This window comes from Crotalus tigris, unplaced genomic scaffold, assembly GCF_016545835.1.
Source record: "Crotalus tigris isolate CLP2741 ecotype Arizona unplaced genomic scaffold, ASM1654583v1 scf7180000017638.2057652, whole genome shotgun sequence".
Lineage (NCBI taxonomy): Eukaryota > Metazoa > Chordata > Lepidosauria > Squamata > Viperidae > Crotalus > Crotalus tigris.
In genome coordinates, this window is record NW_024096531.1 from 1,840,683 (window position 1) to 1,862,782 (window position 22,100).

General features: G+C 41.1%; 1 protein-coding gene across 3 annotated transcripts in view; it reads right to left on the reverse strand.

Annotated features, from left to right (window-relative positions):
• Window positions 1-22,100, reverse strand: part of JADE2 (jade family PHD finger 2) — a 227,688-nt gene that overhangs the window by 134,351 nt on the left and 71,237 nt on the right. For all 3 annotated transcript variants that reach the window (XM_039334885.1, XM_039334884.1, XM_039334883.1), the window contains exon 4: window positions 5,179-5,336. In XM_039334885.1, coding sequence (XP_039190819.1) covers window positions 5,179-5,336 — 158 coding nt within the window. The remainder of the gene's footprint in view (window positions 1-5,178; window positions 5,337-22,100) is intronic.

The following is a 22,100-nucleotide window of genomic DNA, read 5'->3' on the forward strand; positions in this document are numbered from 1 at the left end:
ACATATTACAGGAACTGAAATCCACCCTGTCTGAGGGCAAGCCAGGACAATTTTACTGCCTACTGAGGACTATGTCTGAGGGCTAAGCTTAATCCAAACGAGTCTTGAATTCCTAGATTCCAAAGAAATCTCAAGTTTCTACTGCTGTCCTGGAACGAGGCCAGAATATTCAATAGCCTTCCACCAGGGAGAAAGCGCTGAGCCTGTTAAACAACTGCATGCCTCAAAGTACATTTGCAAAAATGTGAATCTGTTTAGCCTGGCTTTAAATAGGAACCTCCGGCCCAGGCAGTGCCAAGGTATCACTTTTCATCTTGACCCAGCACCAGATTCAACCTTCAGCTTTACACCAGAACATTCAAGGCTGCAAATAAGTATGCATGTATCAAAGTTGGTAAAGACACTCTACCAAACATGTTAAAATACTGAGTAAGTTTAAAATGTAATCTGCCTAATTTCCTTTCCAATTTCTCATTAAAATTTTCTAGTTTTTGAAGGTGACTTCCTTCCCTGCCCCCATACTAATCAAAGGAGAAGAAAGCACAAAAGTTTATTTCATAACTTTCCTTCACCAACAGCTGTTGCTGCTGTCACTGCTGAGCAAGCAGTGCTTCAGGCAATTATTGACTTTGCTGAATCCTGTGGGGAGGGAGAGATTTCCTGGATAAAATCTGAAAAACACCTTAAACATGTTTAAAATTCTATTTCCTGTCAAAGCATTATTTTTACTGAGTAAGAATGCTATCTAATCAGTCTTCACAGTGACACTTAACATTTCTGAAGTAAAGCAGCCTCCCCAACTCTCTTACACATTTTATCACAGCTGACTTTTACCCAAAAAAAGGGAGGGGGGAGTAGAGACAGAGATATTGTTATGTCAGTGCACAGCTTCCTTTTCTGTATATTGTAAACATGGGGGAATGGGGGAATGGCAACTGGATAATTACACTATTAAAATGCTCTTTTTATTAGCGATAAATAATATACACTGTTGTGCATAAAGAGACTGTCACAAATAACCAAGGTCCCAAAGTTCCTAATACAGGAGTCTTCAAACTTGGCTCTTTTATGACTTGTGGACTTCAACTCCCAGAATTCCTCAGCTAGGCATGCTGGGAGTTGAAGTCCACAAGTCATTAAAGGGCCAAGTTTGAAGATCCCTATCCTAGTATAACAAAATGTTGCTTAACCAGGTTCAAACTAGAAAAAAATTATTCTCAGTGGACTTTGAAAGAAAAGATATATGTAGGAAATAGCTTGGTCAAGAAATGTGTGAATAATGCTACTTTGTTTTTATTACTGATTAAAACACTTACCATATTTTCCGGTGTATAAGGTGACCTGGTGTATAAGATGACCTCCAACTTCGGCGCCGATTTCCGTGTCTAAAAAGTCTTATCCGCCAGAAACTACCGTAATTTCCGGCGTATAAGACGACTCGGCGTATAAGACGACCCCCAACTTCGGCGCCGATTTCCGCACTTTAGAAAGTCGTCTTATATGCCAGAAAATACGGTATATACTGCTGTTCATAAAATAACATTTTAAATGCTTTAACATTAAATAAAGAAACCAAATTAAACAATCAAAGACATGAATAGGTACAAAAAAAAGAATTTGTCCCTAATGCAAGAGACCTGGGTATAAAGATCAGTCAATGGTACCTAAACAATGCAACAATAAGACCATTGAATGCTACTGGAGGGGACCATTCCACAGAGCAGGCATCCTCTCCCAGAAAGGTCTGACTGCGTAACTCTAAGGTGACAATCTACACTTTGTGAAACTTTGCAATATGATCTCCTTGGACAATCTCAGTGTTTATGCAGTTTATAAGCAGAAAGTCAATCTCGTAGATCAAAATCATCCAGACCTTTATGCATGAATAAGAAAACCTGTCTGTGGCCCAAAAGCACATTAATATACCACAATATGCTGGGGTCATATTGCCCAGCCAGATGCTCAATGTAATAACCCGACCTCTGCATTCTGTGTTCACTGCAAGTTTTAGAATAATCCAAATATGCAGTGAGCCAATGCTTTGACAGCAGTGGCCACACAATTCCTCTTTAGGAAAAGGCAAACTTGCTAATGTCATTATTGACCAAACGGTTCTCCTGATGATTGCATCCACTGGTTTCATGTAGATGGTTAAGAATTATTTGGGATATAATTATACCTTGATCAACTGCCATGATTCTAAGGTATTGTCATATAATGTTATTTTCTAATACTGTCTCTGCAAATTGGCATGTTTCCAAAACCATCTCATGGAGCTGATTGAGAAGAATACCAATGGTTAATAGTACAAAAAAAAAAAAAAAAAAACAAACTGTAGGATCAACAAAATCACACTGTCATCTCTTTCTCATAGAAGATCATCCATCAGGTCATCCAAGGCTAATTCAGGCTTAAAATCGTGTCCAAGTCCAGACTGAAATTCAACATAATTGTTTTTTTCTCAACAAAATGAGATGCACAGTATTATCCCTCTCCAACCCCTTGCCCCATGTTTTGTCCCTCAAAAAGGGGCACTACCACCTCTTTAAGAGCTAGTAACACAAGCTACCCCTCAAAAATGTGCTCAATCACTTTACAGATATACTTAGCTCAGCTAGCTCTAGCACTCAAGAGGGGAAGGGATCAAGAGGTGCAGACTGATCAGCTATAAGCATCTTGTACATATTCTCAGGCCTTCAAAACTGAAAGCACTGAGACATAATTGGACCAAATGATACACTAGATACTATGTCAAAAGTAGAATACAAGATGACATGAACATGATTTTATCTTCCAAATGTCTTGCAAATTGGTCATAGTAGGCTTTTGGGATTATCAAGGGCAAATACCAAGACCTTAATTATTCTGAAGAGCTCTGCTGGATGTCTATTTGAGGATGCAGTGAAGATTACAAAGTAAACTTTTTTGCAGTCTCATCACAAATTAGTAGATGTATGTCATTTTAACTTTCTCTTGGCCTGGTCCGTTATTCTCTGTTTCAGAAAATCAGGAAAAATAGTGGTTCTACGGTATATAATCTGAGAAGACATTTGAGGCTGATCATGTCATATATTTTTTCTCATAATTCCATTTTCAATCAGAGCCTTGATAGGATTCTTGCTCTGGCTTTTGCAAACTCTCCTGGAGGATTTAGGAATTCATTGGCTTCTCTAAGTCTTAAGATGGAGCACATTAGTGGGCCCCCAATCCTTTCAGAAGAGGCATGCCACCACAAAACCAACACTCACCAGATGACAATCTGATCAAGACAGTCAAACAGCTTTTGTCATCACCACTACCCCATATCCAGTCTACATCCCCCCTCCAACAACACAGTAAGATGGATTGGGCTGAGAGAGAGCGACTGGTCCAAAATCATCCAGCTGGCTTTCACGCCTAAGGTGGGACTATAACTCAGTTGCCTGGTTAAAATTAAAATTCAATTCTCTATGGGAACAGCACATACAAGTGAGAATCACCCAGCCATCCAAGCTTTGACCTTGTGTTCAAGGAAAACACACAGTTCAGTCTTATCTTTCATCAGAACAGAACCAATGGTAAGGAACATCAGTTCTCACCTAAGATTATCCTATCCACACATTCTAAATTCATCCCCTTACACAAAGGACTTGGGACTCACATTATTATAAGCATTAAAAGCAACTCCTACAGAGCAACTAACCCTTTTAAAGTTGCTCTCCAATCCCACCAGCATGTTCAAAATATACCTGCTAGAGAAACAATCTATAGCTGGTTAGCAAGGAAATACACAAGCACCTCCTAGAACAGTGGTGGCAAACCCATGGCACGGGTGCCAGAGGCGGCACTCAGAGCCCTCTCTGTGGGCACACACGCCGGCGCCCCAGTCCTAGGTCTTCAGCTGGGTTTTATAAAACCTTTTCGCTTTAGGCCTCTGCCATTGTGTGCAAAAAAAAAAAAAAGGTCAAATCAATCAGTCAATTTCAACTTCTTGCAGGGGGGGGGAGATCTTGTAAAGTTGGAATTGATTGATTGAACTTTTTAGTTCCACCCAATGGGCCACACCCAGCCAATGGCCACACCCACCCGGCACCTGATGATGCATAAGTGGGTTTTGAGTTGCAGTTTGGGCACTCAGTCTCTAAAAGGTTCACCATCACTGTCCTAGAAGTTAATAGAGCTAGAACAATATGTCTCCTAATTCCCTTTAAAGCCAAGAAAAGGCAAGGAAAAAAAAATTTTTTTTTAAGAAGAGCTAGTAGGTTCTAATGAGGCAGAATGCCTTTCATCTCCCTTCCAACCTCCCTAACCTTTTAGTAAGTTCTCATTTGGTTAATTTTGGTGATTTAAGAGTTACAGTTCATGTTTCATATTAAAATAATGCATACTTTGAAAATGACTCAGAAGAAATGCTACGGACAAGTACTGCATCTTTTTGCTTCCTTTTTCAGATTTCAATGCAAACCTAAAACCAGATGCCCCTGCTTTAAAAGTTGCACTAAAGAGTCAGTTGTAATGATCTGATTTATTAAAGCAACAGCAGATTTTCAGGTGTGCACAGAAGCTTGAAGGAAGAAACAAGCTATTCAATAAACAGAAGAGAAGAGAAGCACTGTAATCAAGCAAATTCTAAAGCTGCTCCTTCTACGTGCTTTTTGTAGCATGCACAGTCAACCACTTTGACTTTCACTAACAATGCCTTCCAGGACAAAGAAGAAAATTTCAAAATTATAGAGTCCTTATAGAATCCTTGTTCCTAAATGTTAAATATTTCCACAGAAATCATCCATGGTAGACATGGCATGCTCCAAAGGTTTAATAAAAATAGTAATGAATTTCTCATCAAACATACAAATATACAGGTAGAACCTTTACCTATTATTTTGCTTATGCATTTTAGACCCAGAATCCATTGAGAAACATGTTCTGTACTAAACTGCCCTGACGAATCACTTAGAAGTCTTGCAGCACAGCTGTGGTACTGCATTCCTCTTTTCGAGTAACCTCAAGTATCGCACTGCATCGTTTCTTTGCCTTTAATTATCAGCAGACTTACTTAATGTTTTTGGAAAGCCCTCAGTGAAACACAGGTGCTAAACAATGAAATCAATACAGTGCCCCAGAGACAAAGCCAAGCCAAACCCAACCATTAACATGTATCTCACTCAGGAAAGAGAAAAGGGTATCAGCCTCACTTACCTAACCTCTGGTTCTGGAATTGTTTCTGTATTTGCTGGCACTTGAACACCCTTCTCCCACTCTTGCCTCCAGGGATCAGCAAGGATATAGTACTCATCTGGGCTCAGCTGGAAAGAATCTGGAATCTTCATTGCTGTTATCAAGTCGGTGCGAAAAACCTGAAGATGAGGAGAGAGGAAGAGGACAATAATTAAATCACTGACAATGAAGACTTTGAAAGCAGAGACTTTGCTAAGCTTGGAACAGATGAGGTAGTTGATTGGACAAGCTGGAAACAAATATGGCCAATAAGATGGCTCCTTACATACACGCTAAGTTGGCATGTCTGAATTCTGCCAATCAGAAGAAAAAAGCAAGAAAACCAGGGATCAAATAGGCAATTCTGAAGAACTGGAGAGGAACATGTCATATCATAGAAGGGCTTGCTTATAAAGTTGGGCAATACTGCATTGAATAAGACTGAAAATGCTGTGATATTCACAATTATGAAAAAAAAAGTTACTCAAATTTATTTCTGGGCAAGTGAAGCACTGAACAAGGAAGCTAAGTTCCATTAAAGGTAGAACTAACACTGAGAACACTTAACATTGGAGAAAAAAGACAAATACTTTTTTTGTTCAGGTAATGAATGTATGCACCCACCCTCCCCCTGATAATCCTAAATGAAATTAGGAACTATTATTCTGGCTTTCTTTCCATTGTGCTTCTCTTCCTTTGGGCATATTGTTTTCTTATATTTCCCATGTGCACAGTCTGAATTCTCAACTATATTTCATTTTACTATTCATATAAATTGGGCACAAACTTTCTCTTAATTTTTGAAAACTATTTTTTTCAAAATGCAAAATTATTATTAAGGCAAATACCACTATATTGAAGAGAAAGATCATAAACACTTTGTTTACTAATGATCAGAAACACAGGGGGATCTTGGTATGGCAATATTAGCAAATAGTCTCCAATTTGTACTTTATAATTAGGGATGCAAGACAGAATGCTTGGAAACCAGTATATGCTTGGATTTGCCCTCATTTCTCCCAGAAATTATTCTGGAACAGCAACTTATAGTGTTGCTTGTAACTTCTGAACTGAATAGTTTTGTGTGTATGTGTGTACAGGATAAGCTAGGGAATGTTTCTTTCCTTCTTTCTAGAAGTTCTTAATTTCACCGTAGGGCAGTGGTTGTTTGGCGACCATTTCATGGGGGTCGCCAAACAATGCAGTCTGCCATTTTTTCCCCCTTTTCCTTAGCCGTGCTACTCCCTTTTATTCTATTGGCTTTTGAAAGCCAATAGAATAGACTCTCTTAAATAGAGTCTAATTCTATTGGCTTTCAAAAGCCAATAGGAATTGTCCAGGCTGTCTCTGCCCTGCTGAGCCCGCCAAAAGTCCCATTCTGCAAACGGTGCTGCACCAGTTGAGTAGTCCTCGACTTACGACCAGTTGAATAGTCCTTGACTTACGACCGGTTGGGGGTCGCGGCATTAAAAAGGTTGAGAACCACTGCTGTAAGGGCAGAAAAAGAGACTTGCCTGTGACAATCTGGCATAGTATAGCATATCTTAAATCTTGGTAATTGACTGAAAGATGGTTTGCAGCCTTGAAGCTTGTATTCCACATCTGGCATGGCAGTGACCGAGAACAAAATAAAGCACTCTAGTCTAAGCAATCCAAACTCTTGTCTGTCATGCTTTTTCAAAATCTGCTTTAAAAGCCCATACTTATTTCCATCGATAAGCTGTAGGTTTGGACAAACTAGTGAACAATATAGGTCTGTTCAAGCATATACCATTTGAATTCCATACATTCATATTCACTTGTCTAGCATATTGTTAATATACGTTGAAGAAACTCTCTGAAACAAAGGATTCCCATCTTTCCGTAAGTATTTTTCTTTTAAATTACGGCTTTGAAGTGCTTTAGAATGTTAGAGAGATACATTTTCTTTTTTCCCTTGACTTCTCTAAAACTTAGTACTCTACACGATTTCCTTGGAGCAATAGAGAAAAAATACACATCCATAAAAAAAATCTTTCCTGTTAAGTAGTGATCAATGAACATAAATTGTGGGATGTAAATACATACTAGATCTACATGTGGGTGGATTTATATACCACAATGCCCCATCACCCTAACTTTTTTTTCAAATTAGGAGCCTACAAGAATTTGATAAATATATGCCATAAGCTATAGTAGACTCATGGTATTGTACTTCTTCAGGAAGAGAGAATTTGCACATTAGGGTGAACCCATGACTAGTTTTGCACAAACTAGCCAACTACATTTCAACCTAGTATGTTGCATCAACCTATTTATATGGTACAGGATATAAACCCAGAAAAGTGGATTAAGTGCATAAATCACAGTTCAGTTCTATTCAGGTGAGCCTATCATAGGAGCACAGGGGGTGAATTGGTGAGTATCTGCCAAACAGAATGAAACGGTCCTTGTACTGTCTTCAGACATTAGGCAAACAAAAATAGTTTTAAATAAATAATTTAAAAGGACAAACTGTGGCTATCGAGCATAATAGAAATATTCTTACTTATCCAGAAATGTAAACATATGGAATAGTATTTTGATAAATGTACTTCCTGTCAGCCCTTCCCAGACGGAAAACCTGACAAAATGACTTAATTATACTTTATTGCAAGGCTACATTGACAGAATCTTGCAAATCTCCCTGAGACATTAGGAAGATTCCTTTCTGAGTTTCTTTCTCTATAGGATACACACTTTTATCGATAATTCTCTGATCGCATTCCCCCCCCCAACCATCTGCCAAGGTCATTCCCACATACCATTACACTCCCACAGGTAAAACATACAAATACTGTATATTTGTAGAGCCGTGGTAGAGCAGAGGTTAGAATGCAGTACTGCAGGCTACTTCTGCTGACTGCTGGCTGCCAGCAGTTCAATTCTCACAGGCTCAAGGTTGACTCAGCCTTCCATCCTTTCAAGGTAAAATGTTGGGGGCAATATGCTGACTCTGTAAACTGCTTAGAGAGGGCTGTAAAGCACTGTGAAGCGATATATAAGTCTAAGTGCTATTGCTATATTTGTTAAGGAGATAATTATAGTACCTTGAGGTATATGTGATGTTTTATTTGGTACGTTTGGTAAGTTTAATCACAATAATTTATCTAAACAAGTCTCAACTTCTCAGACAGCAAAGTAAATAATACCTTTTGATCAGGAAATAGTCTGAGAACAGTAATTTTTTTTCAGCAAACCTGCCTCGCATAGAAAGGTCACTAAGGATCTGGTTCCTTACAAACATGTACAGTAACTGCAATTCTCTGAAAAGCCATCTGTCAATATACACACATGGGTGTTATTATATGTCTTTGTAGAATCCTGTTTGGCTTCTCCCACTATACTATACATCCTGCCAAAACATTTGACCCAATGGATGCTAAAAAATGGAATTTAAGGAGGAGCAAAAAACCATTTTTCCAGTTTTCCAACAAATTTTCCAACTACTCAAGAAGAAAATGAACCTAGAACTTTCCAGATAGTTAAAATAATTAATTAGTGCAACAGCTTGCTCTAGAAGTTGTAGGTGCTCCAATTCTGGAGGGTTTTAAAGAAAAGATCGGACAATCGTTTATCTGAAATGGTATAGGGTTTCCTGCTTGAGCAGGGAGTTGGACTAGAAGACCTCCAAGGTCCCTTCCAACTCAATTATTCTGTTATATTCTGTTATATTCTGTTATTCAGTTCCATGTTTCATCAGATGAAATGAAACTGTTTTGCACATTGCAAAAAGGGGGATTTAAAACAAATCTCTAGGTCACCAGAACTCTGAAAAATTGACATATGTATCTTTTCATCTTGTGATCATCCAGAGTTTTGCAGCCAAGAACTATAGTTTCAGCTTGAGGTTCCCTTGGCCGCAGAGCAACGATTCACCCTGAAGGTACAGATATTCTGATGCAAAACAAGATGAGGACAATAGGCTGTCTCTATGTGTTGGATCTCCATGTAATTTTTTCAATTAATTACCTCCTCCATGGCAGAAGAACATTGTGGCACAAAATACTTTACTGCATGAATTAAAATCTATCAGTTTACTTTTGAATAAACTCTTTCTTTTAAATCTATGTTGTTTACACTTAAACTTAACCTTGGACATAATCAGGAAAAGGTTCACCTGCAGATTTATCTTCTTTTCCCTTCCTGGCTGCCAAAAACAAACAAAAGTGCCATTTTTACAGACAGGCAGGCTGCTGCCCGTGTGATAAACACAAAATTTTCTGTCTGCTGCCAACATTTACACTTACACACACACACATATACACACACACACATATATACATCATCAGTACTGAGTGATACAAAGAATAAAAGAACTGTGCATACACATTTGCTCCAGAAAACAACTTCATTTTATACATAAAGCGTTAAAGCATAAAAGTCAAATCAACAAGTTCAAAACTGCCTCTACAGCTAAATGTACTACGTAGTGCATCAAGCATACTTATACCAAAATGCACTCACAGATCTAAGAGTGGCACACCAAGCAATACTGTTTTTACAGATTTTTGTAGAAACTTCCATAGTCTCCAAAAATAAAAGTGTGCAACAGAATATACAATGCAATGATGAATGAACAACCAAGTCAAAAATTTAAAAGAGACTCAACAAGCCATCAGCACAGAACCCTTGGGAATGAGGCATAACTAAATTATGCTGAAAAGGCTTGCTCTATTTGGCTGTATGTGTTCACTCTACATACTTCATCCTGTTGGCTGAGAAGCCTTCAGAATGTTTCTGAAAATTAAGTCATTATTTGACAGCATGCAGCAACTCAGGGTTGTCTGCCACTCTGCCTCCATTAAAAATGAGTTATAGAGTGGATGTTGCAATAAGAAACAGCAGTCCTTCCTTTATTCTGCAGTAAAATGAATCTCAATATAATGAAATGTCAACGGCACAAAAACTGGTTTGGTCCAGGAATCTCTTGCAATCCCAAGAAAGATTAGAAACAAATGGAATGGGAGTCAAAGAAATTTGAACTAGTTTAATATAGTCTATTTTCAGAGAGGACTGTTGATCCTTAAGACCCAAAAAATTATATTAATCCTACCATTTTTTTTGTTGGTAGGGGCTTGGTTCTCAACCTGAGCATTAGGTGACCATGTCAGAGAAGATCTCAAATTAGCCTAAGGCACCAGAAACATAACTGACAGGTTAAGAGAGATCCACAAGTTCTCTTAGAAGATGAACAGGGAAAGTCCTAAATCTTATCAATGGTGAGTAAAATCTGTGATCAAGGATTCTCAACAAATATAGGTTTAACTGATTCAGAATTAGTTCACATACCATAAAAACTTCATGCAGGCCCAAACAATTGAAGACAAGCGGGTCCTTCAAAAACCAAGGCAAAATGCCATGAAAGATTTTGTAGGTGATAACCAGCTGTAACTTCTAGACGGTCTTTAAGGGCAGTCCCATGTAGAACACATCACAAAAATCTAGTTATGAGGTGACTGGAGTATGAATGACTGTCTGAGTTACAACTTTATCAGTGAGGAAATGCCTCCTTCTCCACTAGTTCAAACAAAGGCTCTGTGAGAGAATCAGAAAGACTCCACCCTAATGTACATAAAGTTATATTGTTTCTGGATTAAAAATAATTTTAATAGAAGAGAATATACGAAAATAGTTGACTTGCTGAAATACCTGCCTCCATACTATTTGTCTTCAGCCTTTGCTCTCAACATTCTGACAATTGCTCAATATCAAATAAATGATTCAAAGGCAATTTTTATGCTTTTAATGCAAGGCAAACTACCCTAGGAAAAACCTTTGTAGGCATAGGGATGATTTACCTCAACAGAAACCTAATACTGAAGTTAAATCATTTAATTCTTTAAGCTTCAGCTGATAACCCAATTAAAGTTGAACTACACAAACATAAGTAACCTTTTTCTATAATGTCAATTCCACTCTTTGTACATCAGCAGCTCTTCCTATCCACCACATTTGTTCAGAGAATACTTCCTACCACAACTAAGCAGAGCAAAACTGAACCGTCCAGACATTGTCAGGATGCATCTTTCCAATAAAAACATAATTAACAGTCTAGTTTTTATAAGCCTGGGCTTGAGAAAGGTCAGCTTCCTTGAAGTCTCTATCTGGCAATATAACATAATAGTTTAAAATGCCGCAACAGCATTTCATTACCTAGCTCAGTGTTTCTCAACCTTGACAATTTTAAGGCATGTGGACTTCAACTCCCAGAATTCCACAGCCAGCATTGCTGGCTCTGGAATTCTGGGAGTTGAAGTCCACATGCCTTAAAATTGTCAAGGTTGAGAAACACTGAATTTTTTCCTAGCTGGTTTGAAGAAAAAAAAGAGATTAAGATAAATGCTAATTAAGCATGAGGCAGTATCTGCAAAACATCAGAACCCTTTTTGTATATTTTCTGGTTATCAGGGAAGTAAGTCAGCTAATGAAAATGAAAAAAAGAGAAAGAAGACCTCCACCATCATCCAAAGCTAATCTAGCATCTTTTCTAAATATAACAAACATTATTGCTCTTTCCACGTGTTTGCTTTTCTCTGTCACAGTGTCATGCTGGAGGTGGTTTTGAATTATTCAATATTGCCAAGTAACTATCACCTACAGGGAAAGAGCAAACAAGATAAAGCAAAGCCTTTTGCCGTAGCTCGCCAGCTTCTACCAGATGCCTAGTTGACTCAGGGTATCTATGCATATCTTGTGTCCATGACAATCTGCTCTTTATATAATGGATGTGAGCATTCAATGTCCATTTTAAACCTTGATCTTCCCCCCCCCCTCCATTATTAGCCATCTTTTAAATACTTTATATGTTTAAAACAAAAAAACACCGAACACATTACTAAAGTATAGAGAATTCAGAGAAAATTTCAAGGCTCTTTTAGAGAGAAAGCTGGTATCTCTAAACAGTGAATCAGGAGACAGACCTGCTGAGGAAAACAGGAAGTCTGTCTTTGCTATGTTGAACTTCTGGAGGTGATGACAGAGGAACAGCTAGGAGGCAACATTGAAACATATGAAAAACAGGCATAATATCAGAGTTTAACTTAAAATATTTCTTAACTAACAGTATTCGCTGACCAAGGAACAACTTTTTAAAGTTGCTTGCCTCTTCAGCAATGAGAACTGATGCAACAGAAGCAGATGTTAAAATGTCAGTGTTTTGACTGGTCAGATTCATGTATGTCCAGATCCCATCTGGACTTAGTTGAGAATAAAGAATGAAAATATGAACTTGAAGATTATCACTGGCAAAAAGGTAGAAGCAGAAAATATGAGAGATTTAAAAAGATCTAGAGCAGTGGTTCTCAACTTTCCTAATGCTGCGACCCTTTAATGCAGTTCCTCATATTGTGGTGACCCCCAACCATAAAATTATTCCAGGGTCATGTGATCATCTTTTGCAACCTTGTGACAAGCAAAGTTAGTGGGGAAATCAGATTCACTGAACAACCATGTTAGTAATTTAATCTCTCTCCCTCTTTCTTTCTCTCCCTCTCTTTCTCTTTCCCTCTCTCCCTTTCTTTCTCCCTCCCTGTCTCTTTCTCTCTCTCTTTCTCCCTTTCTTTCTCTCCCTATCTCCGTTTCTCCTTCTCTCTCCCTCTCTCTCCTTCTCTTTTTCTCTCTCTCTCCCTCTGTCTCCCTCTCCTCTTTCTCTCTCCCTCTCTATTTCTCTTTCCCTCTTTCTCTCCCTCTCTCTATTTCTCTTTCCCTCTCAAAGATCCTTAAAATCCTTAAAAGTTATGCTTGGGTCAAAGACTTTTTCTTTTACAGATGGGGCGGTTGGGCCTGACACTCGCGGGCAGGCAGGACCCCACCTGCTGAGCCACCGCCTCCCCATCGCCTCCCACGCCAGCTGGCTCCCTTGCCAGATCTCCCAGCTGACAAGTGCAAGTTTTGGGGTCGCCAGCTGATGGGTGCAGAGTTTGGCGCTGCGGCGGCCTCCCCTTCGCCTTCCTCACCGGCCAAGGCGTTGCCGGACGTTCCAGCTGATGGGCACAGATCTAGGGGTCATCAGTTGACGGGCGCAGGAGGTCGGCACCACAGCAGCCTCCCAGCTGCCTGCTTCTTAGGCTGGAGCAGTTGCCAGGGCTTGCATGGTCGCCGGCGGCGGGGAACGAATCAGCGGCCATTGGGGACCATGCCAGCAGTCCTGTGTCATTGAGGCTTGAGGCACGGAGGCGCGGGACACGGAGCGGCGCCATGGGAGGCAGCAGGACAGGGGGGAGGGGTTACCTGCATCCTGCCAGCCGAACTCTGGAAGCTTGCCTGAATGAAGAATTTTAGGGGGGGTGTTGAGACAGACTGAGGGCTGCATTAACACCATAGATGGCTGCATAAGGAGAGTAGAAGGGAGGTGAATTTGGGGTGGAGCAGAAAACACGGGGGGAAGGCGTTAGGAAATAAGCACCAAGGTACATGGTGCCTTGCAAGGGATTCCTGAGTGTTCCGCAATTGTTTTTCCTCTCTCCTCTGCGCGAGAAAAACTTTTGCGGTTTAAATCTGAAACCAGGTGTTCCTGTGAGGTAGCGCAGGAGGTCCTTGGAAAAGGCGAGTACAAACTTGGCATTTCCTCTCTCCCAATCCCCTTTCTCTTCTTCACCCCCTTCCCCAGCCTGCCTGCGATCTTAGCTCACGGCTCCGTGGCTTTTCTTTGCTTAGTCTAGCCAAGCTTTTTTACGCCCATCCCGTTTCCGGGAGCGCTGATGAGGTACAGGAGAAACACATGAATTGGGATTGTGGCGCCCTTGGGAAGCTGATCATGCTTTGAACCTTAGGAGAGGAGGAGTCCTTTCCTCCTCCCCTGCCCTCTCCCTGTCAAGCCCCCGTGGGCTCGACATGAACGGGCAGGGGAGGGGTTGAGGACAACGTGCGGGGCGGCAAAGGAGACCAGCAGCCGGCGCTGTTCTACCTGGCAACATGGGTGTCAGCTCCATGGGCGTCCCGACCAACAGCTGAGCGGCTCCAACTTCTGGCCGCCGAACAGGTAAGTCCTCCGGGAGGCAACGTGAGGACCTGAGGGGTATCGCAAGCTCTCGGGTGGGGGAGGAAAAGAAGATGGAAGAGAGTGAGGCTGCAACAGAGAGCACGGTGTCTCGGTTCCTAAGACCATTGGAAATATGTCTTTTCCGATGGTCTTAGGTGACCCCTGTGAAAGGGTCATTCGACCCCCAAAAGGGTCGCGACCCATAGGTTGAGAACCACTGGTCTAGAGAAAAGTACAGAGGAACAAACACCAATTGATACACAAATCCCAAGGTCAACAAACGGCATTTTAAAAGAAAAGATTAGTAGAGGGATTTGCAAATCAAATGGAAAAAGGAGTCCTAGAAGTTATTTGTATAATGGTATTACCACTATAGTACCACTAACTCCACCAGAGGCTCAATGAGGTAGCCATTTGATAATCAAACTTGGTGCTATTATGGGATTCAAAGAGAAAGCACAGTGAAGTCATATTTGAATTACAAGGAAAGAAGTCTACAGATTACCAGCCTATATAAATATACACACAATATATATGGTTAGGTTGATATTGGTTATTGGCTCCATATTTACAAAATAACAGATAGGAATCTTCTATGGGGTGAACCACTGAAGCAGTTTAGTAGATTGACAAGGAGATTAAAGTTGATCTAGTCTGGCTGTCTACTTATTCATGTATTGCTCTGTCCAAACAGGATCTGAACTCTCCACTGAATCTCTACAAAGAAGATCCCCCATCATTAAGCATACCTCTTAATCTTAGACTGGTGCAGTAAAATGCTTGCTCTCTTTACCTTCTTCACCATCTACAGATCTTTCTAACCACAGAGTATGAATTTTAATTGACAATCAGCTACAGAATAGTTTGCTGCTTTCACTTCATCTACTTCCCACCCTTATATTCCGTCCTCTTCTGTGACCAAGGCATACACTCAGGCAATGAGATCAAACACGTTAAAAAAAAAAGGAATCACTCCCAGGATTTTTTTTTCCTGCAGCAGGTCAACCCATCTTTCTTGGTAAGAACAGAATCTTCTTATTTTGCAAAGAAGCATGGCTTGCTACCCTAACAACAAAATACGTTTGCATGTTTTACTTCCAGCTGCTGTCTAGAGACATTTATATAGTTCATTTTAAGTCATCAGGATGGCTTAATGGGGGTCATGGCTTCTCTTTAGATGAACATGCATTCACCTGCCACAGCCAGTAGTGGCAGCTTCTTTACAGAAAAGCTCACACGTTATAAGATTCTGATTACCAAATGAGCCAAAACTAAAGCTGCAAGTTGTTTACAATACCTTGGATTAGAAAATCTAATATCTACAACATTCAAAAGACTCAGAGGAACTATGGAATGAAAGGCCAGTATTTGGTACAATTTCTCATCAAGATATCCAAGTAGATTTCAGGTGTATGTCTACGGAGATTCTCAGTCATCCAGGTCATGATTGTGCCAATGGTTGCAAGAGGGCTCAAAGAGACCATTTATGTTAAGATTGAACAGCCCACTCTCAACGGGGGGGGGGAGGCATACAACACCATCTATCTCCTGTTTACAACCCAATCCTTTCAGCAGTTCCAAAAAGGTTCCACATCCATTTGCACTATTCAGGTGACCTTGAGGCCTCAACAACTCTCAGAAAGAGTGCTAATGACTGCAAGGAATATAAATCCTTCCATTCTCCACCATTCAGTCAGAACTGAAGAAGCTTCTTGGATGAGAAGCAAAATGTCTTCAAGGAAAAACAAAGAAAGTCCTTTGTGTTTCAGGTGTATATTCTTTGCATTAAATCTTTCCTCACCTTTCAGTCTTACCGACTATTGTTAAGATGCTCTTTTTAGTTTTTCTGTTCAGGACCAGGGTTAAAAGATTAGTTCTATTTTTGGCCAAATAGCAATGCTTAACGATTTCCCCCAAAGATGAAAAGTGCTGCAGTCTGGATGTGCAATATTATTGCCTTACTTGTTTAGTTCCCATTGAAGAGAAAAGCCTCCAGATTCAGAGACAAGTATATGTGTCAAATACCCTCCATTAGGATGATGCCTTTTCTAATGTCAAATTGGAAATTATGAACTATCAAGAAAGAAGTACTTTAAAAGATTAAGCAATCGGATTTTACAAAAGAAACAAGGACAGTTTATCTGGAAATCTGCCCACCGCTCATATGCTCAAACTGCAATCTGAACATTCCCCCCCCCCCTTTGGTTTTGAATTATTTGGGATTAGAGTTTGGGAAACAACTCAATTATTTTACTCAAGCTCTTCTGAATTATTTATAGAAGCTAAATAAAGAATAAATTGGGCATGATGAACTGAAGACCTGATGGTGGAGGGAAAGTTGCATACTGGAAAACAAGCAATTTTCTCTCAATAGGAGTGTTTATTATTTTCTTCCTGCTGCAGAAATTGACAAATTATCTTTAAAGGTCTGCTGCTTAGCAACACCAGTTCCACTGATCTGCTTGAAAGATGTTAATTGCTTCTCCAAACAATGAGAACTGTTTAAAGGGAAACACCTCTCATTTAATGGCAAGTGAAATTGGTCACAGGAAAAAAAACAAAAGGCTGATAAGCCACTGCATATACTCACCAAGTAATAATCTGCTATCTAAAGTGCTCAGATTTCACTAAGGTGCAAGAAAGCATGATTACTTACATTCATAGAACACAGAAAATGTGTTGGTATGGAACCTGATTTGGTTTGCTTAGATTTTTCTCAACCACTAAGAGGCAAACTACTTGAACCATACCAGTGAGAGGGCATTCTAATAAAGATTTGGAAACAGAGCTTATGCGTCCACCAGCAAGATGAAACAATCAGCTTAATTCAAGGGGAAGGAGAGGTAGAAAACAGGAAGTTTCTCTGAAAGGAAGGCAAAAAAGGTGGAAGCAGTGCTTTCTTTCTAGCAGCAAACAGACTTCAGTCACAAAATATTACTTCATTGTGTTTGACTTTCGATAGGTATATTTAAGGGTAGGTATGCAAAGGTAAATCACTTCTAAGTGGGCACCAAGATGTGAATTCTGCCAAACATGGAGCCAAAATAAGGCAGAAAGATTGGGGGGGGGAGGACCCCGACACTAGCAGAAGTGTAATCTTGTGGTAGCAAAAAACAAATTAAACCTAAAATAACTCATAAGAAAAATTAAGCACACTCAGTAGTGACAGAATATGGGAGTAGCAGCTGGAAAATAAAAATAATGGGATGGTGGAGGATGGGAGCAGGGAGAGGGCTAGAGAGAGAAATGTCAAGGTGGACACTTTGCTTGAAGACAATGCCAAGTCCCACTTGTTTCTACTGATTTTCAAGAGATTAGTTCCAGTGAGAACAAAAATGGTTATTCCAGAAATATGCTTCAGTAGGATTTTACCAGACTTTAGCGGGATCAGATCTTTTCCACTAACAACTGAATCACCAATGGGTTGCATGTGCTCTTCACTTCATTTGCTTGCATAATCAGTTCAAAATTCCCTTTGCCCAGTGTGGCTTCTCAACAGAGATCTATCTCCTTTGCCAGAGAACTCTTCTTGCTCCCAGGGAACCTATAACTAATATTGGGATCTGCCAAGCCTAGTTAGATTCCGTGCATTTGAAAGCAGTACTGCAGGTGATGGCTTGGCAATTCTTCCTTCTGAGACAATGGTTCTGCCCAGCTCCTGCTATAACATGGTAACTGCCATCATTAAAACTCAGCCTAAATATATGTAATTTGCTCTGCTCGATGTTCCTGAGAGAAGCAGAGGATAAATGGAATAACCACAACTGTATTTCAATATGCTATTTGCAAATTTCTGACTTATGATCTACCCTAGAAAGTGGCATGTTTTAAAACATAACAAAGAATTAACAGCTATAATCTTCCTAGCTCCCATGTGCTTTCTGTATTAAAAGCAGAATGAAAAGTAAATTGGTTGGTCTTCAAGACTGCTGTTTTGCATTAAAGCCTTTCCGTTACCAAAGGCTCAAGAAAATTAACATTTCAAAATTGTATCTTCTGAATAATCCTTAGTTGGAAGAGGCCATACAAGCCCAACACCTGCTCAGTGCAGCAATCACGCTTCTCTGTTTGAACACATCCAAATAAGGTCATTGGTTGCACTGTGAAACTGCTCTTATTTGTTGGATTCTTTTTCCTAACATTCATTTGGTAACTGTCTTCCTATATCACTTCATTCTGCCATTTTCTGCTTTCTAGACAATAGAGACCAGGTCTTGCCCATCTTCTGTGTGGCACTGTCACAGGTATATGCTAGTACTGCCATATCTACCCAAAGCTAAACATATCCTGTTTTTTGCATTCTCTCATCTTAAAATTCTACTCCCTGGATCATCCTTGTTGCCCTGCTCTCAACCTGTTCTAATTTCCACTGCATCTTTCTTAAATGTAATATCCTTCTATTGATACAACCTAAGCCGAGTTTTAGTTTTTTTGCAGCTACAGTCATGTGAAAAAGAAAGTACACCCTCTTTGAGTTCTATGGTTTTATGTATTAAGACATAGTAAAGATAAAGATATATAATGATGATGATGATGATGATGATGGAAGGGACCTTGGAAGTCATCTAGTCCAACCCCCTGCTCAGGCAGGAAACCCTATACCGTTTCAGACAAATAGCTGTCCAATCTCTTCTTGAACACTTCCAGTGTTGGAACATTCACCGCTTCTGGAGGCAGGCTGTTCCACTGGTTATTTGTTCTGTCAGGAAGTTTCTCCTTAGTTCTAGGCCAGGGGTGTCAAACTCAATTTCATTGAGGGCTGCATCAGCATTGCGGTTACCCTTGGGGGGGCCGGGTGGATGTGGCCAGGGTGGGTGTAGCCTACTGGGTGGGCATGGCCAGCTCTACATTGTTCACGTCAAGGGGGCCAGTGGGGGCCTGGGCAGGAGTGGGACAGATCTGAGGGTCTCTGGCAGAAAGGGGTGGGACCAAGGCAAGCACCAAGGCATGGTCCATTTCTTCATTCCTCACAAAGGATGACACCTCCCCAGCATGCACCCAGGGGGCAGGGCCAACATAGCAAGGGTTGGTTCCTTGCTGTTTCTGGACGGCCTTGTGGAGCTAAGACTGAATGCATTTCAGCATAGATGGCCACCACAAAATTGTACAGTGGCTCCCTCCCGGCCGGCCTGGGCCAGGGCCAAGGCAGCGGGGGCCGTTCCCTCACTGTTTCCAGGACGGCTTTGCGGGCCACATGAAACTGAAACCACTTTGCGGGCCGCATCCGGCCCCCGCACCTTGTGTTTGACATATCTGTTCTAGACTGTTTCTCTCCTTGATTAGTTTCCATCCATTGCTTCTTGTCCTGCCTTCAGGTGCTTTGGAGAATAGCTTGACTCCCCCTTCTCCGTGGCAGCCCCTGAGATATTGGAACACTGCTATCATGTCCCCCCTCGTCCTTCTCTTCATTAAACTAGAAATACCCAAGATAAGATGACCTTTACTGTCATTTTTTACTGTGGGGGCATACTGGCACACATTAACAATGAAATTCTGTTGCCTGCTCTCAAAAGAAAGTATACATCTACCCACACACCTACATAACACATATGCACATGCTATATACATATATATCTACACATCTACATATACTAATCACTGTCCATTTTGAATACATAGAGCAGTGGTTCTCAACCTTTTTAATGCCGCGACTCCCAACCGGTCGTAAGTCAAGGACTACTCAACTGGTGCAACACCGTTTACAGAATGGGACTTTTGGCGGGCTCAGCAGGGCAGAGACAGCCTGGACAATTCCTATTGGCTTTTGAAAGCCAATAGAATTAGACTCTATTCAAGAGAGTCTTTTCTATTGGCTTTCAAAAGCCAATAGAATAAAAGGGAGTAGCACAGCTAAGGAAAAGGGAAAAAAATGGCGGACTGCATTGTTTGGCAACCCCCGTGAAATGGTCGTTCGACCCCAAATGGGGTCCCGACCCACAGGTTGAGAACCACTGACATAGAGGAAAGAGGAAGCTTGAGAGTTCACAAGGTTGATACTATATAGCAGGACTTTTTAACCAGTGGTACGGGTACCAGAAGTGGTACATTGGCACCTGGCAGGTGCTACGTGACCATCCTAGAAAAGTGATAGCGGGGGAGGGGAATGAGCTGAACCGGTGGCAGCACCGCACAAACTTGAGCAAGAGATGGCTGGAGCTGCAGGGCTGTCAGGGCTCAGCGGAAGCGCCAGGATCAGTGCCAGGCTCCAGCTGGAGCTCAGTGCTGATCCTGGCGCTTCTGCTGAGCCCAGAAGTAGCGCCGATCAGCTGGAATGTTGCAGCATCTCCAAGGTCTTGTGATTTACATTCAGATGCTTGGCAACTGATTCATATTTATGATGGTCACAGTGTCCCAGAGTCATGTGAATTGACCAAAACCTGCTGCAACCACCCTTCAGACAGGGGGGAATAAAAACCAAACACCCCCGCTGCCAATCCTCAACAGAAATGCTCAGAACAATGAAAACCTCGGACAGGAGGAAGAGTACCACCGGATGGGCAGGCAGGTGTCTTACTCAGCTGTGGCTTGGGGGGCACTTTTTTCAGTGCCATTGTAACTTCGAACAGACATTAAGCAAACTGTTGTAAGTCGAGGACTACCTGTACTTCATCACTTTTTTCCTTTTTTGGAAGGGGGGGTCTTCAAGTTTTTGATACTTTGCTAGGTGGTACTCGGATATTGCCATATCCTAAAAGTGGTACAATGGGTGAAAAGGTTGAAAAGCCCTGTTATAGAGCATCCCATGAAGTAGTGGCATTATATCAGCTTTCCGAGACATGCTCATAATTATTTATGTCTCTGCATTATGGACCAATTACTGCTTCCAGCCTCATTTAGAGCGCACTGCAATAGCCTAGAATCTAGACTGAGAGGTGGCCAAGGCATGGATGATTATGAGCAGAGCCTCCTAACCCAAGGATGGATGAAATTGGTGCAGATAGATCTGCCTTCCCCATTTTGGCTTTCTTTTTGTAAAATAAATGATGACATGGTGTAATATGTCATGTGTTGTTGTGCATCTGAGGTTGTATTTACCTACCTATTCAGGATAACAATAGGGTGCTTACCGCAAGGAAATAGGAGGTTTGATGAACTGGTGTAATAAAAACAGACTTGTTTTAAATGTTGGAAAAACTAAAGAGATCATTGTTGATTTCAGAAAAGGCAAGCACTTGCTAAAGAGAGACAATTGAGAGCATCCTGTCATATTGCATTAGTCTGGTTTGGAAGCATTACGGAAGAGAGGGATAACATTATTCACTTCCTTCTAGTCAGGCCATAGCATATAAGCAATACTTGAGCAGGGTCCGCAGGATTGTTTGGGATGCTACATATCATCTTCATGCTGTTTTTCTTGTTACCTTCTGGGAGGAGGCTTCATGACATCCAAAGCGGAACATCCAGATTCAGTCACAGTTTTGCTCCATATAGCAGGGCTTTTCAATCTTTTCACCCATTGTACCACTTTTAGGATATGGCAATATCCAAGTACCACCTAGCAAGGTGTCAAAAACTTGAAGACACCCCCCCTCCAAAAAAGGAAAAAAGTGATGAAGTACAAGTAGTCCCCGACTTACAACAGTTCGCTTAATGACTGTTCGAAGTTACAATGGCACTGAAAAAAGTGCCCCCCAAGCCACAGCCGAGCAAGACACCTGCCTGCCCACCCGGTGGTGCTCTTCCTCCTGTCCGAGGTTTTCATTGTTGTGAGCAGTTCTGTTGAGGATTGGCAGTGGGGGTGGGGTAGGGGGGGGTTGGTTTTTATTCCCCCCATCTGAAGGTGGTTGCAGCAGGTTTTGGTCAATTCACATGACTCTGGGACACTGTGACCATCATAAATATGAATCAGTTGCCAAGCATCTGAATGTAAATCACAAGACCTTGGAGATGCTGCAACATTCCA